General features: G+C 38.6%; 1 protein-coding gene across 2 annotated transcripts; it reads left to right on the top strand.

The window, feature by feature from the left end:
• The first annotated feature begins 8608 nt into the window (after positions 1-8608).
• gata2b (GATA binding protein 2b) lies at positions 8609-18314 on the top strand. 2 transcript variants are annotated; one of them, XM_017479187.3, is made up of 5 exons: positions 8609-9618; positions 10215-10634; positions 11357-11502; positions 16601-16726; positions 16948-18314. In XM_017479187.3, exons 1-5 carry the CDS (start codon positions 9399-9401, stop codon positions 17194-17196), a joined length of 1161 nt encoding a protein of 386 aa, XP_017334676.1. In that variant the 5' UTR covers positions 8609-9398; the 3' UTR covers positions 17197-18314. The 2 variants fall into 2 exon arrangements, with proteins under 2 accessions (XP_017334676.1, XP_017334675.1); XM_017479186.3 differs by having other exon boundaries at positions 10215-10700.

The raw sequence follows: 18314 nt of genomic DNA, 5'->3' as shown, positions 1-18314 counted from the left end.
GTGTGCAAATATCTTTGTGAAAATAAAATTCTGTAAAGTACTTGTAAGTGAAATATCACTTTTGTATCTATTGCAACTCTTTCTCATATTTATACCGTATGGTATTTGGTTTAGGATATGCATTTCTCGCAGGTACTGTATCAAACAGAAAAGTATAGCTGTATAATACTAAATAAAACACACCTCCAATAATCACTTAGATTAGTTAATATGTAATACAGAAGGAATGGTTCATAAGCTCAGGAAAAAAAGAATTAACATATGCAATGAACGTTTGCAACTCCCTCTCATTAGGAATATATATAATGCATAATGCCATGTAGATACAAGTCAAGAGATTCAATTAATGTTCACATCATACATCATAATGGGGAAAATCTAATGAGGAAAATTTCACCATGGCATGGTTGTTGGTGTCTGAAGGGCTAGTTTGAGTATTTCAGAAACTGCTGATCTCCTGGAATTATCACATACAACAGTCTCTAGAGTTTACACAGAATGTTGCAAAAACAATAATAATAATAATAATAGTAATAATAATAATAATAATAATAATAATACAACATCCAGTGAATAGTGGTTCTGCAGGTAGAAACAAATTGCTGATGAGTTCAAGCTGCTAAAATGCTACAGTAACTCAGCAGAAAAGCATCTCAGCGAATGCACATCACAAGAACCTTGAGGCGAATGGGCTACAACAGCAGACAATCACATAAGGTTCCACTTCTCTCAGCCAAGAACAGCTATCTGAGGCTACAGTGGGCACAGACTCAATGAAACTGGACAGTTGAAGATGGGAAAAACATCACTTTGTCCCTATTTTTAGCTGTTAATTGTTTAGGTGAGCTTGTGCCCACTGTAACTTCAGATTCCTGTTCAAGGCTGACAGGAGTTACCATTAATATTAATATTAATAACTGAAGTTAATTAACTAAGCAAACACCATCAACTGAAGCTCTTGGACTGTATCTGCATGATTTTATGCAGTGCACTGCTGGCACATTGGCTAATTGAATCACTGCATGCATGAGCATGTGTTCTTAATAGTGGTCAGTCAGTGTAACTTACAACACTGATGCACACAACTGAGCAGGAGGTTCAGTGGTTAAGGCTTTGAACTGGAGAAAAGTATATGCCAAATGAATAAATGTAAATGCAATTCAAACACAACTATGTTTCTTTGTGTTCCCAAACCAACAGTCATTCATACACAGTTCAGATTTTTTGTTCCCTACCATAAGCCGTGAATACAGTTGCAGATATAGCAAATAAATAAAAAATGACAGAAATTATGCCTCCAAAACAAAATAGTTTCTATCCACATTCCTCCTCTGATTTGTGTCCAGCTGACTGGCTGCCATGCCAGAACTATGCTGGGAGACTTTCAGTATAGCTGATGTATCATAACTCTGCAATGCTATAACTATTTATCTTCCCTTTGAAGGAAAGGGTGACAGTAAACTGTGGAAAAGTGTGGTGGTTTGTAGAGGAAGAGAAGAACACTACTATCAGCTGCAGTGGCCAGAGTGCTAACCTTTTTCTGTACTTACATCAGAAGATAAGATTATAGCATTGAGATGAGCTCATAATCAAAGTGACATCAATTTAGACATGGCATCATTAGATTTAAATATGAAAGTGCATATATTTGTATGTAACATTGAGTGAATGGGATTGTATATATGTGTGGTTATGTGTGTGACAGGGAGAAAGAGAGAGAAAGAAGTGTGTACCTGTAGGATGCACCCATTTTAGCTGTATTCACGATGAGACGTGAGTCTATTCAACAACCTCCTAGCTTCTACAAATACCAAGGTTTTTGATCTGCTGACTACCAACCAGATATGATATTTCACAAACACTTACTAACATACACATGCACACAAACTTACACAGAAGGCGCACATGCACAAGTATGCAGACAGGCACACACTTCATTTCAAAGATCGTTTTATTACAGCTATGACATGAATTCCAGTTCTGTCTGGCGGAGGATATCAAATACACTGTATGTGAACATAACAAAACGAACTTGTTCATATTTATGTTGCTATGAGGACGGGAAGGGTTTACCATATGATGTCATAGACTATTTTTAATTTTCACAAATTCAGCAAAGAAGGATGAGATACTTAGTCAAACTGAATTGCCTTTGATGCTAGATTTGCATTTTTGGTGGGGTTTTGTGGTCATGTCATAAAATGACTGAAGTGACAGTCATAACAAGAATGCAAGCTGCAGGTAGGTGTCATATTAATGGGAAATGTGTCTCAATACACTAACTTTGAGAGTTTGTGATCGAAAGTTTTTCTCTCTTTCTCCACATCAGTCAGTTGGATGTCCAGTGTGCATGAACATGTTAACATGAAATGTCTACAGTTTAGCCAATTTTATTATATTGAGCTTTCTGTCAAGTTTCTCTCAACTTCAATCAGGAACTTAGAGATATGAAAGTATTTAAAAGCCTAACATTAATAAGCGGGCTGAGGGTGACAGTGGCAGGGGGAAAAAACTCCCAAAAAACATTTGGAAAAATCCTTGAGATCTCAATAAGGGGAAACCATCTTTTTATGGTCATCACGGAACAGTAGAACTTTATCTTTAAAAGATTAACCAGAAATCTTCCAGTCTTCTGATGCTGCTATTCTACTCAGATAAAGAGATCTACTTCTATAGCGTTTGCTTGTATTCTAATTGCTAAAACCAGCTTGATTATCAAAGTGTTATGTAACCCATGCAAATTTCTGTCTTGTAATGTGGTTTTGTCATTTCATCTATCCGTATTCTTCTCTTGCTGCAGGTCATGTAATTACATACTTTGATCTTACATTTATATTTATTCAATTACGGGCTACTTTTATCCAACATGAGTTATGATTGAGAGTACACTATCCAGCAATGGAGAGCCCAACAGTGACTTACAACTTTTGGATTACTAGTTCAGAGTCATCGCCACATCATTTAGTCAACATCCTGTCATTACAACTCCACAAAATACACACATCATAAAACCAATCTCAATGTCATGCGGGACTGCATCTCCCAGCATTGTCTGACAACGGCAAAAGAAAAATTCTTAGACGTGAACTACTTGAAGCTTTAATCATTTATTTAACTCACACTTGCTTTCTAGGGGCACAGTGGCTTAGTAGTTAGCACATTTGACTCGCACCTCTAAGGTTGTGGGTGTAATTCCCATCTCTGCCCTGTGTACGCAGAGCTTGCATGTTCTCCTTATGCTTTGGGGGTACTCAGATTTCCTCCCACAGCCCAAAGACATGTTGTAGGCTGATTGGCATCTCTAAATTGGGTGTGTATGTGCAATTGATACCCCATCCAGGGTGTCCCCTGCCTTGTGCCCCAAGTCCCCTGGGATAGGCTTCATACTCCCCCTGAGCCTTTGTAGGATAAGCAGTACAGAAAATGGATCAATGTTTGTTTTCTTACAAACTTAAAACAAAATTTCTCTCAGTTCATTATGCAGTCATGGCTCTTTAATAGTTGTGAATGTTTGCGATGTTGTGTGTCCTTCATTGCTATGAGTTATGGTAAGCCAGCTATGTACTTGCATTATTGTGCCATTTGGTGACTGCATATCTAGTAAGGGTAAGAGAGTCTGAAAGGAGGCAATAAATTGCAATATTGACTAAAGGTCAAGTACCAGATCCAGAGTCACCTATAAACTGGTTGAATTTTGAAGGTATAATTAATATATAGGATTTAAAAAAACATAATAAAAAAAAATAAAATCTCAAATGTGTTTGTACTTTACACAAGATACATTTTATATAAAAACAACATTTCGGTCAATAAAATTATACTATTATTTGATATCTATCATTAATATGTAAGAATCTGTAATCTGTTTATTTGATGCTGTGATAGTCATCCTGTAATTTCAATGAACCATGTAACTATGTAACTATGCAATTGACATTTTCAGTACAATATTGCTACAGTCCAGTTTAATGTACCCCAAATACCAATAGTTATAAACTAATATCATGGCCTAATCAGCAAGGAGTTTTGAGGCAATGGGTTTTTCCAGTGTCTCATGTCTCATTACAGGGAAATATGTTGAAATTTACACCTACAGATATGCTGGTTGAAAACACTGCTTCACTTCCATTCTTCACAACATAGAAAAATAAAATTGTTCAAGGATTTCAAACTAGGAATGTCCACTGAGTTCATTATTCATGTTATTCTTATCATCTTTTGTCCTGTGTAACTGAACAAAGTAGACTGACAACAAAAAGATCATCACTCCTCTGTCCTCTTTACTGTATAGCTGTGCATTGAGAGCGGAAACCTGCTCTACTGTCACCACAGTATCCTGGCTGGGTGCCTGGTTCCTGGCTGGTGTGATAGAGAGATAGAAGGAGTGATGGAGTGAGAGATAGAAGGAGAGATGGAGGGAAACCGGCAGTCTGCAGGCACCCAGTCCGGAAACCCTTAGCGGGCGACAGTTACCCAGCACATCCCTTTCAAGCTGATAGCACACACATTCACATAAGCGATGCTATAAAAGGACATGCATAAAGACACATGAACACATTAGGCAAGTGATAAGATAATATTTAAACTCTCTGAACAAGATTATATGTTTACAAAGAGAAATGTATAGAAATCGTGGCACTAACTTATTAGTCATACAACTGCTTTCAGTGAGTCCCTTTTCCGAGTTATGGGCTGAAACATGATGGAGAGGTTAAGGTTTAAAGAATCTCTCTTTGTCTCATCATGGCCAGGAGATGGCAGTTTGGGATTAGAAATAATAGTGGAGGAACATTTGATTCAGGTCCAGCTCAATCATATGATTCTAACTATATTTCATTGTCAAATATTCCTACCATCACATCCCCTCCCTACTCCATTTGTCATATCACAAAAGAGTCAGGATTGTGTGTGTTTGAGTGTGAATCAGTGTGTTGTATGACATTATCAAGCAAGACAAATGTGTTCATACGTACGTAACTGACTTGAAGAACGTTTTAATATTTTGATATCTTGGAAATGTCCCCACAAGGACAGGATTATCTGACAGTTTTCAGTTTTTGGGGATATTTGTCCAGTCCTGACAAGGAAAACTATTTTAAATGTTTGTTTGTTTATTTGTTCCACAAAGCCAACAACACTTAATTTAAAAAATCTAAAAGAGCCTAAACGTTTCCTTTTGGTTACTGAGGTTAAGGTTAGGATTGGGTTTAGGTGTAGCCATAGCATTCATTATTAATAAACAAACAGTAATGCACAAATACACCGTCTTTAATACTAATGACGAGAACGCCATGCTGAGAGTGTGTGTGTGTGTGTGTGTGTGTGTGTGTGTGTGTATGTGTGTGTGTGTGTGTGTGTTTGCGTGTGTGCGCATATGTGTGAGTGAATGTCCGTTAAGGGCAACTGAACCTCAGTGTGGAGAGGGATGTGTGTCTATAAAACACACATTGCGGTGCACCAGCGCTCCATTTCATACCGGAATTCAGCAAGCAACTGTGTATCCTGATGTGGTGAAAACCAGGCCTTGCAAGGCACTATGGGTAAAGGGGGGAGGGTTGTACATCATACTGCTACAGTACATCTAAAAAGAAAAACTCACAGCCAAAACACATACGAACCCTCGTCTAGCTCCATGCACATGTGTAATCACACACACACACACAAGCACACACGTGTGCACTGATTTTTGCAAGCACACACAGATACAATCAACACAGTCATCCCTTTAACACTGATGGCCTACATTAATACATTAAGATGGTTGAGTTTCTTTGTGTTGTGTTGAGCTATAATTATAACTGAACTATACCTAGTTTTTGTGATTAATCAAACCTGCATGTTTTGTATAATTGTGTGATTGAAAATCTATTTGGTTCTGAGGAACCTCATATTTCTGGGATGAGCACAGGAAAGTCTTTATGATTACAAGAGAAGTTCTTAAAAGGTTCAAGTCTACAATATCCAGGTGAGATTATCCACTGACAAAAGGGTGAGTTTTGTTTTTCACACTGAGAAGTGAAAAGCTTCAGGATATCCATGCGGGAGCGTCCACAGCAGAGTCAAACTTGTAGAAAGATCCGAGCAGACGTAGAGCATCAGGATGAATCAATCAGATCCAGAAGGCGAGATGAGACACAGTAGTAGATGTGTTTCAGGATCTGGCACTGCCATCAGGCAGCAGGAGTGAACATATAGCTAGACAGAGAGAGAGAGAGAGAGGGAGCGAGAGAGAGTAGATTAAAAGGTATGCTTTTAAAGGGTGTACACTGTGATCAGAGTGCAAGCAGGGATTTAGCTTGTCCAATCTAAGGTTTGCAAAGGCAAAATTGATGTCATCAGTAATCACAAGCAATGCTGCTAGAGGACTCTTAAAGGGTTTGTCCCTCTTAAATGTTCTATGTGGACTTGAGAACGTTTCTCTTTTAGAATGTTTAGTTACAAACGTCCATATCTAAGACCTCATGAAGCTTTTAGTACACATCATGTATGGTATAATTCAAATCCAGGGCCTGGAAGTGGATCTCACTACTGCAGAGTAGACAGAATCTATAAGATGAGACACTTATTTGCCTAAAATCTTAATCTTAAGTAAAAGTTGTGTGAACCTGTCTGATAGCATTTGACATTCACCTAGGCTATGCGCATAACTGAAGAATTGGTTATTACACATCTCACACTGTACATCTCAGTATAACATGCATAAAGACTAAGTAATATCCAGCTATTAATAAGCATTAGAGGTGTGACAATGTCAACTAAATTCCTTGATTCATTTGTATAAACACTCATTACTGCCTTGTGATAGTACTATTATTTAAACAAAGAAAAGCCTTTTTGGACATGTGTAAGGTTTTCTCCGATTATTTGCAATTAGAAAAACCACTCTAACAATAAATGAAAAAGTTGTTTATGATCGTTCTTGTTATTTTTCCTAGAACAAGGACAGCATGAATGGTAGGTTGTTGATGCAATATGCCATAATAGCACCTTCCTGTTGCCCTCTGAGCAGGAAATGAACTAAAAGGCAATGGCAATGAGGTAAGCAGGAGTTATACTGTTCAGATGTACAGGGAACAGATTAAATAATGTATTCTAAACATATGTACAATCTTAGGATTTAATAAATATAATAAACTCAGCCAGAAGCATCAATTGTTTTGAAGATCTTTAGCCAAGTAACCCAAGGACCAAGTAACCCTTTTATAGATATACTGTATGCACCTTTATGCTATATACACCAATCAGCCATAACATTAAAACCACTGACAGATGATGTGAATAACACTGATTATCTCATTACAATGGCACCTGTTATGGGGTGGGGTATATTAGTCAGCAAGTGAACAGTCAGTTCTCGAAGTTGATGTGTTGGAAGCAGGAAAAATTGGCAAGTGTGATTGTGATGGCTAGATGACTGGGTCAGAGCATCTTTAAAACAGTAGGTCTTGTGTGGTGTTCCCTTTTTGCAGTGGTTAATACCTACCAAAAGTGGTCCAAGGAAGGACAACCGGTGAACCAGCAACAGGGTCATTGGCACCCAAGGCTCACTGATGCGCGTAAGGAGTGAAGGATAAATTGTCTGGTCCAATCCCATAGAAGAGCTACTGTAGCACAAATTGCTGAAAAAGTTACTGCTGGCTATGATACAAAGGTTACAGGACACACAGTGCAATCGCAGCTTGCGTATGGGGCATATAGTTTAACAATTCTATAGTTTCCCTTTTCTCGTATCCTCGATTTCTCTACCTCCTCTTTGATTTACCCTTTGGTGCCTCTGTGTTCTGCAATATACTGCTAGTCAACATTTCCAAATATGAGGAGGGTTTTCACATAAGTCACATAAGGAAAAAATAAGCATGTGTTACAGCAAATAACTGAACTTTCATATTTAAAGTCTTATTTTGTCCACTGACAGATTCTGTGACTTTTCATTAGTGGTACTCATCCATCCCACTCTAAAGGCAAGTGCACTTCTTCAGTGAACCAGTTACTGTAAGTGTTGGTATCAGCTATAAGACAAAGTGAAGAAATTTGTTTGCTACAAAGATGTGGAGCCTGCAAGTCTCCTCATATCCGGTGGGCTGAAACTGAAGGTGAACCTGAATCATAAATACTCACCATGTTCTCTGTGCCTGACCGGTGGTGATGAGTTCACTCTAAACAGGAAACAGATCTTTCACCATGTGAGGCCACAGAATAAACTATCAAGCTGCTATGCCATGGTTAATAGGCGACATAAATATTAACCATAATATATAAAGGTTTTGTAATTGTCTTTTGGAGAAAAATCCCTTATTTATCAGAAAGGTAAATTGTCAAATATGTAATATATGATTTTTAGATTTTAAAAACTTTTTAGTCTTTATTATCAATATTATTACTCTCCATCCATCCACGCTTATCCTGCGAGCCCAACCATTATTATTATTATTATTATTATTATTATATCATCATCATCATCATCAACAACAACAACAACAACAACAACAACAACAACAATAATAATAATAATAATAATAATAATAATAATAATAATCATACATTTTTCCTATTTATTTAATATTTGGCGAATTAATTCACTTATTAAATGCCACTTGTTACTCTCTTGGACCTTTTGCGCATTACGGTACAGGCAATGTGCTCGTCCTTTTACGCACAGACTTCCCCACAGTTAATAAACTCGGATCCTGGGCCGTGACCTCCTCATAAGCGCGCACTGTAACGCAGGAAAAGAGTCACCTGCGGTGAAAAGCGGGATCGCGTGTCAAGCGCAAGAAAATTTGAAGTCTAATTGGTCAGAAGGCCCAGTGTCGGAGAAAAGGATCCGCCTCTGTCTTCATAACTGGAATTCCATCGCATGCACTCTGACAATTCATCTGACAAGCGTCCATATGACAGACTTGACATTAAAACAAAGCGGACTACAACGCAAACTAGGGCAGACGGGCGGGTGCAGCCCCACACGCAGGTGGGATATCAGGTGGGGTACTCCTGCTGGACCAGTGCAGGCAAGTTTCATTTTTGCATTTTTAACAATACATTTTCCATCGTATAAGCACAAAAACACATCACATTTCGAGCAGTTGACTGTGTCGTTTGATTAATCTCTCTGTGGCGCGCATCATCATCTCAACCAATCAAACCTGCAGCCTGCCCGCGAGGCAGGACAGGCCATGCAACACACACTGCGCGATAAACGTCCCCATTTTCCTGTTATTCTTACCTACAGGTGTTATGGTTGTCTACATGAGCGATTGAGAGGCTTGTAAAGACGGGCGGGGACGGTGAACGATCCTGGAGTGACTAAAGAAGGGTTTTCTGTCAAGTATCTGTTTCAGTGTTTCACTCGGAGGCACAGCTTCAGAGCTGCGTTCATCTGCACAGGGCTGAGGCTGTACATGGAGCTCTCCGCGGACTCTGGATGGATGATGTTACCTACGCCGGACTCGGACGTTTCTCACGCTGGCTTGGGGCAGGGCACTGGGTACATGGAGCCATCATTATTGTCTCTGGAGGACGTGGATGGATTCCTGAGTCATACTGATTATCCAGGACATCCCTATTTCCACACACATTCACCTCATCCTCAAGCACGAACACCTTACAGCCAAGTTCCAGGTAAGAAAACCGCGTAGCTCACCAAACTTTGTCATGGCAAATTAGAGATCATCGTGGATGTAAGTGGATATAGCCTACATTTTCCATTGTAATCACTCTTTCAGTTATCTTGTTACAAATATATGTTTTGCCTTTTGTTGTCCGATTAGCCAAGTTTAAGAATTAGGCTGGTGGAGCATGAAAATAAAAATTAAGTACGAAACATGAAAGCTGTTTATTGTCTAGCTGTTTCTTTAACAAAGCATAGCATGCCATCTAATTGTGGGTGTACTGGTTTCTAAATAAGACTAAGCTAACTAATTAAACATTTCAGACTAATGTAATAATTCAACCCCATGTTTAACGAGAATCAGCCGTAGAATATACATTGGAAAACTCCATTTGAATAGTTTATTTCATTTAACATTATTATTGTTAATTGTGTATTTCTTAATAAGACGGTATTGAAAACAATATATTCCTACTACACAAACACATCCATCATTGCGTTTATATAGCCTATGTATAAGATTTTTAAAAGTTTCTGAAAACTTACAACATTGCCAGTACAGAACTTTCCTCCACGCCTAATGATAATCCACTTTTTTACTTTATAGCTCGTTTGCACGGTGGTTCTATGTGCCACCCTCACTTCCTGCACACGCAAGCTTACCCTTGGCTGGAGAGCAGTAAATCGAGTCCTTCCGTGGTCCAGCAACCCATCACCTGGTCACAGAGTGCTTTGGGGGAGCCTGTTGGAGGAACCTCGGTCGGGATCTCGTCGGTATATCCAGGCTCGTGCGCTCAGGGCTCGGCCCCGTTGGCCACGCGCTGTAGCACTCAGTTCTACTACCTGTCCCCTACACCGCCAACTGCCGCGGCTCCGGAGCCGGACGCCACCATGTACTCGGCAGTTCTTCTCGATGGGACGAAAATGCAGACCACAGGTCCTCTCCGGAACTGTACGGCGCATGAGGCGGCTCCTGTGTGTGCGTTTCCAGCGTTAGCGTTAGCAGGAGCGCGCGAGCACGCCGCCGGTATGTTCTGCAGGAGCGGGGGAGACTTAACGGATAAATCAAAGAGCAAAGGGCGCACTGGTTCGGGTGCGTACAATAAAAATCTGGTTGTAAGAACAGAACTGACAGCTTCAACACAGGCTGATCACTAACTGAAAAGTCAGACTTAAGACCTGCACTTTCTATGTAAAAAAAATGGGAAAATTCTGAACGCTTGTTTTTGTTTCTGAATTTTGTATTTCTTGTGTCTACAAGGCAATCATGACGTAACAGCAGATTATACACTGTCTTTTGACTTGTCACTGAAAACCACCATATTATTCTCTATAAATTTCAAAAGAAGCTAGTTTATCACAATAAAAATAAATGATTAGTTAATTAAGTAGTTGGAGGAAAATCATAATGATAAAAAATGAATAAACCATTTTCACATTTGCTTTTTGTCTTTTCCATGTTTCTGGGGTGGTACCATGAAGGATAGCCTACATCACCTGCAAAGGTGCATAATTAACTTGTAGAGTAAAGCATTAATGGTACATCAGTCGTCCTTAAGCTTCAGTGACAGACCTTCAATAAAGTAAACTATATTCACATTTGCAAAAGAGATACATACCAAAGGTACAAACATGCACCCTTGAGGGTACCACCCCAGTGACAAGGAAAAGCAGAGTTTGGTACTTTTATTTCTGAGACTATACAGTGTGTTTATATTCAAAGTGCTTCATATCATCTGTGTGTATCAGAAGGACGTGAGTGTGTGAACTGTGGGGCTACCTCCACTCCCTTGTGGCGGCGAGATGGCACAGGCCATTATTTGTGTAACGCATGTGGACTTTACCACAAGATGAATGGCCAGAACCGACCACTCATCAGACCCAAACGTCGACTGGTAAGTGACATATAATGAACATACTGAAACGTTCCCACATCAAAATATTGTATCTAATCCCATCTTTAGAGTTTGTACATCATCTGTCTCAACACTTCACATCAGGACCAATCGTACAAATCAGATTTAATATGCAAAGTGCAGAAACCATTTCTCAAAGGTTTAAGAAGGAGGGAGTAAGGACAGAAACTAAAGGACTTTTGTTTGGAGTGGTCATTTACACTGCCATTGTGGTTATTGAATGGAGGTTTACTTGAGTTACACACACAGACAGAAAGCAGGTTAAACAGACTGAGGTTAATAAAGTTGGAGAGAGAAAGAGGGAGATAGACAAAGAGAGAGAGAGAGAGAAAGTGAATATAAAGCGTGGTCATGTCAGCAGGCATAAATAGCACCAAAGAAGTTAGATTTAATTAGAAGTATTAGGCCAATAAGTGTAATTTGATCAGATATCAGATACGTCAACATTTCATCAACTTGCTTTCCTCTAACCTCTGGTATGAGTTAGAAGATAGTTTGAAAGTTGTTGTTAATAAATTATCAACGGAGTAGCTATGTAGGCATTTTTTTTTTGGTCTTTGAGCTTTTAAAGCATTTCTAATACATTCCTTTCATCAAAAAAAAATAATTTATAGAAATTAGGATAACATCTATGTATTAGTGCTGTATCTTTGGGCCTACTTTTTAGCTAGCTAGCTGTAAAGCCTAGTGCACCCTACACATTTTAGTCACTGACTGATTTTGGGGCTCGGCAACTACACCCCCATGTCAGGGACTACTGCTCATGCAAACAGTTCAGCGATGTGCTTCTTCTGGCCGCAAGTGATTGCTGAGGTGCCAATATTTTCAAGCATGTTTGCTTTTCTCTGAGATAAATCACATAGTCTGAACCCCCTCTGTGATTAGTTGTAAGAATAGGACAACAGAATAGGACAACACAGTATAAAAAAGCTATATTTTTCACACTTTACCTCTAATTCTCTTTGCCAACAAACAGTCCTTGCTACCTGTCTCCCCAGCCACTAATTCCTCCACGTTTCTCTCTTTTTTCTTGTTTCCGTACAAAATAGTGACAAAGCCACAAAGTCACATGATAGATAGAACAGCTGTTGTGTTCATTTTTGAAAGAAAGCAGGATGTTGGGATACGACATGCTTTGGTGGGGATCTCTCCAGGTGAAATTCTGTGTAGTGTGTGCGAGTGATCGTGTCCCTATGTCCACCAAAAAACGATCAGAAGCAATTAAAGTCTTGTAGTGTGACTGTGTCACCAATTCTGCGATTTTGAAAATCCATGTAGTGTGCACTTGGCTTAACCCTAGGTAGATGTAAACTGACACCTGTAGGCAAACATGTCCTTTGCTGTCATAATGAGATTTACTACCTATTGTAGCTTCTATTTAAGAATGGTTAACTCCCTTAAGCCATAAATCAGTTCTCTGTATATTTAATATATGATGTTAATGTTGTAAAGTGACTTGAAAAATGTGGCTTGGATTAAGTTCAAATAAAGTATCTATGGGATCTGGCTGACATTAGTGAATTAGTTACCATTATTATAGCTATCTAACATAGCGAGCTGCCTAGCTTCCTCATTAACCTGTTTTACTGAGCAAATAGGAAAAAGTAGTATCTGTAAAAATTCAGTAGTGTAGTAGGAAGACAGGGTAATCTCCATTTCATATATCCCTACCAACTTTCAAATCTATTGACAAATCTGTTCTCATGGGTAATGTTATTAGTTATCTATGCAATTTAAATATTATCATTACAACAGCAGAGCTTGCAAAAATAAATGGCAATCATAAAACAATTAGATTGTTCATTCATTCAACTTCAGTAACCTGGTCAGGGTCACCTATCCCTGAAGCACTGATCATGAAGCAAGAATGCACCTTGAATGGGCCACAGACCATTGCAGGACACCATGCATGGACACACACACACACACACACACACACACACACACACATACACACATATCTTGGGGCAATTTAGAGTAGCCAGTTCACCTACTATGTTTTTTTGTGGTGAGCCTGCAGGAAAACCCATGTCAAAATTGTTTGGATTGACTCGATTTAATGAAAATGGGACTGTTTGTTTGTTTGTTTGTGTGTGTGTGTGTGCGTGTGTGTGTGTGTGTGTGTGTGTGTGTGTGTGTGTGTGTGTGTGTCTGTGCAGACCGTGTGTTCATTACTGTGTTATATCCTGTTATCTGTATAAATCTTCTGCGTGGCTTTAATCGTGGCCTCGTTTCCATACACGAAGAACTAGCTATCTTATTAAAGATTACGGTACTATGGGAACTATCTGTGATTCGGCACACTGAATGAAAACGGTTCAAATTAGTTAATTGAAGTAGGCATACTAGAATTAAGGACAATGAGAAGACACAAAATGCTCCGCTTAATTTTCACTTCTCAGGTGTTTACTGTAAATTGAACACTGTGCATACAGACCGCTCGTCAGGTGAATATTGGAACAGACCATCAGAGCTCCAAAGCCGGGGGGGGGGGCACCCTTTGCGTGGCCACATTTGTTTCAAGGTACCAATGGTTCAGTCTGGTCAGCAGGTTGAACTCTGAAACGTGGTAATCTCAGTTGTTATGGAAACCCGAGTGATTCTTGCGTGCCTTGAGAAAATACATTTCGAGAACCAAAACAGCCGAGAAGGATATCAAAGTGAAAAGGGAGCGACAATTTAGTGCTAGGTGCTGGTCGTATATTTGGGCCTGTCCGGCAGAGGCGGGCCGCTCCGGTGGTTTCCGGGGCCGGATGTCTGCTCGGTCCCGATAGAGGAGTTATGCGCCTGCGGATAGCCTACTGATGTGTCTAACTCATAATTTTGTACTACAGGGCAGGAATAAGAAAAAAAGAAAGAAAGAAATATCTTGCTTTTATAAAACATAAAAGGGGAAACGAAAGAGGCTGGAAGGAAAAACAGAGATGGAGGTAGACATGTAGGTTTACACAGGTTTATATGTGGGGAGATTTAAGAGCAGGACTGCAGTTTGGCTGCGCCTGAAACCGCACACTACAATAGATTATTATTATTATTATTATTATTATTATTTAATCATTCATATGATATCATGGATTGTACAGTACTGGGCAAAAGTTTTAGGCACATTATTTATTTTTAGTACAATCTTTGTTATAGGTTTTTATTTTTGATTTCTACATTATGGAGTCAGTGCAAAACATTTTAGATTCCCAAACATTAGTTTTTCTGCACAAAATTAAATGTTACAGAAAAATGTGTGTATATAAGGAAAGAAAGTAGCTTATTACATAAGAGACACTTTTCAGACAAAAAAAAAACACACACAATGAAGGCTGGTGGTTTTGCTGCAAAAATAAGAAGCAAGTGCGACGGTCAAAGTCTCCAGAAGAACCATATCTGGTTCTGCAAGATGCTCAATAAAACTTACAGCTCAGTTCCTTATAAAACTGCAGAAAGTGTACCTGATACTACTCTTTTTTATTGTTACAGCAAAGAGTTGTCAAACCAAGTGACTTTGTTTCATTTATTACTGTTTATTACTGCACTTTATAGTATTGTGTTTTATGTATAAACATTTCATTTTTTTACTTTTCATTTGAACAAAAATGCTTTAATCAAAAATGGGTTCATTTTATTTCATAAATGGGTTAATATTTTCAGGGTTATTTTTACCCTTTAAAATGTCAAATATACTACATTATAAACAAATATGTCAGCATGGAATCTCCTTTATTTATACACAAGAAGGTGTTCAGAAATGTATTGTTAGAACTGCTAAAGTGCTGTTTAGATATAGACTTTGAAGTAAATGTCTCAAATAAGTCAAATATTTAAAATGAAAATGTCAGATTTTGATCAAAGGAAACCTCCAAAAAATTGAGTAACCAACTTACGATCCAGTGGGCATAACAAACAAGTAAGCCAATGAAGATAGAGGTGCATTTAATGTCATGTAAACTGGACTGTTATCGTGCATTTTTTATTTTTCTAGTGTACAGTAATGGTTTTATGGATAAATATATTGATACGAACCTTGTTTCTCCAAAAAAATCTAACGAGCTGTCAGTGTGAAAAACTCTATCTCCACCTGAGGAGAATTCAAACAGGTTACGCTGAGTTGATTTGACCCAAGGAGCTGGGCTGAGGCGTCGGGGTGGGGGAGGGGTGCATTGATTCAACTGTCAGTGAAAATGACCCAGCCACTAAACCAGTGGTTGGGTTACACGAAACTACCCAAGACTGAGAAAATAACCCAATTAAATGACACAAAAGGCTCAACCGTTTGGTAGAAAAAATAACCAGCATTATTTAGAGTGTGAGTTACTGTCTGTGTGGACTTTTACATGTTCTCCCCATGTCCGCATGGGTTTCCTCTTAAAAAACATGCCAGTATGTGGATTGGTTACACTAAATTGCTCCAAGGTGTGAACATGTGTGCATGATGCACTTTACTGGACTGGTGTTTCATTCAGGGTGCATTCCCACCTCATGCTCAGTGTTCCTGGGGAAGGCAGTCCATACAGGATTTCACAGAGATTTTTGTGATTGTTGTGGCCAAATGTGTTTGATTTTGCTGTGGCTTTTGAAGAATACTGCTGTTTTTTGCAGAATACTACTTGAATTGGCAAATTGTTTTGCACGGTTTTTCACAGTGATGTTTGTTGGTAAATGAGACCTTTTAACTGTTCTCATGTTCGAAGCACATGAATCGAAGAGGGCTTTAGCTGGTGATGACATCACATGGCAATCTTGACAATTGGGCATCTTGGCCTAAATCTATGGAAAATCTGCAATAATTTTGAAAAGTTGCTTGAATTTGTGTTCTGTGATCGCAAAATCGCAAAATCCTGGAGGGACAGGAACGGCTCCAGATAAACAAGGATAAAATGGTTACTGAAGTTGAATAAATTAATGTAGATAGATCCAATTTTTTATAAAATATCAATAATGGCAACTCCACACCACTAATTAGTCATTAAAACACAAAAACATAACATCAGTTCATATTTTACAGTACATTAGATTTTCATGAACCATGTGCATTAACCTAAATTGATAATTGTTCCTCTTTGTGTATGTGTGTGTGTATGTGCAGTCAGCAGCCAGGAGAGCAGGTACTTGCTGTGCAAACTGCCACACGAGCACCACCACACTGTGGAGACGTAATGCCAATGGAGAGCCTGTTTGCAATGCTTGTGGGCTCTACTACAAACTGCATAATGTATGTATCACTAAATTCATTATATACATAGTTCCAGAACTGAAAAACCCTTGCTGTTTCCTTGCTATACAAAGAACCAATAAAGAAATCAGGGCCTGTGATTCTATGACAGGTTAAATACAGACCATGGAATTTCATTTTTAGTACAATACAGTACAGTCAGTTGTCACTCTACCATTGGTAATCACTATATATATGTTTATTTGTGCTTATTTTATTAGATGAATCGCCCGCTCACTATGAAGAAGGAAGGCATTCAGACTCGCAACAGAAAAATGTCCACCAAATCTAAACGAAGGAGAGGCGAGAGCCCTCATCATTTTCACTTTAGCAGATTCATGCAGGACAAACCACATGCCTTTAACCACATCGCCAATATTTCTCACCACGTTAACACGACTCCGCCAGTCGAGTTACATCCAGCCTTCAGCCACACACACCATGTTAACTTGGTGACTGCCATCAGCTGAGCACCATGTGGAGGTCTTTTTGTGCACTAGTGAAATCACAGAGACATTTATTTAAGTGTTTAATGAATATACAGTTTTAGAGGGATATGTTTTTGTACATTCACACATTGAAGCTAGCTAACTAAATGAGGTTGTTGATTTTTTTTTTTTTTTTTTAAATTATCATTAGCTGACTGTGTAATAAAGTGCACTTTATACCAAAACCCAGTGATATATTATAGGGAGGTTTGTAAGATCCAAGGGATTTTCTATGCAAACACTGCATTTTGTGGAGGATTCTTTTAGAAATCTTCTGAATTACCCCGTCACAACATCTGAGTGTTGTAAAAGAGGTACAGAGGAAAACCTGGGGTTTCCAAAGCATGCAAGTGGTGAACGCTGAAACAGTGGGATTTTACAATCCACTAAAACTTTATGAATGGACTTTGTGTGTGTGTGTCTGATAAAACTGTGAATGTTGAACACTGCAAAAAAAAAAAAAAAACGAAGAAGAAAAAAGTGTTGGGTTGTTTGGTTCCAAATTCTGCCCAGTTCCACTTCCACCCTTTTTCCTTTAATGAATTCCACTCACAAAAAGGGACAGCAAAACCCTTTACTAAATTTTCTAGAAACAACATATTTAGCAGCGTTCCAGGAACTGGATCTCTCTGTTCCTCTCCCAATACCTTTAGTGAAGTTGAAGTGTTTGTATATTGTATGCATTTCAGTAAATAAAGTGCTATATATCTGATTAGAGAAATGTCAATTACAGTGATTTTGATTTAGAATTTTGGTGATATATAGTAGTGTTAATTTCATTCACAAAAACTATGAAAACTATATAAATGTTCGCCAACGACCTTTTTTCCATGACTAAGATGAGATGATGACAAGACAACACCAACGTCAGTAAACACTAACTGTGACTATATCAACATGCAATATTGTCAACGAAAAAAGAAAAGAAATATTAAAAACTTTACCAAAATCTCTCCAAAATACTATAGACTGTTTTTTTTTTCTTAATTACAATCCAAATATCCAGTTCATTCATGGCATATCAGCACTAAGCAAGCACAGTGGTACCTGTAAAAGTACCTTTCAAGCTAATGTTCATTTTGGCTAGACTGGATTGAATG

The sequence above is a fragment of the Ictalurus punctatus genome, chromosome 11 (genome assembly GCF_001660625.3).
Source record: "Ictalurus punctatus breed USDA103 chromosome 11, Coco_2.0, whole genome shotgun sequence".
NCBI classification, from domain to species: domain Eukaryota; kingdom Metazoa; phylum Chordata; class Actinopteri; order Siluriformes; family Ictaluridae; genus Ictalurus; species Ictalurus punctatus.
The sequence above is the reverse complement of the archived record's forward strand: the minus strand, read 5'-3'. Positions and strand labels throughout refer to the sequence as shown.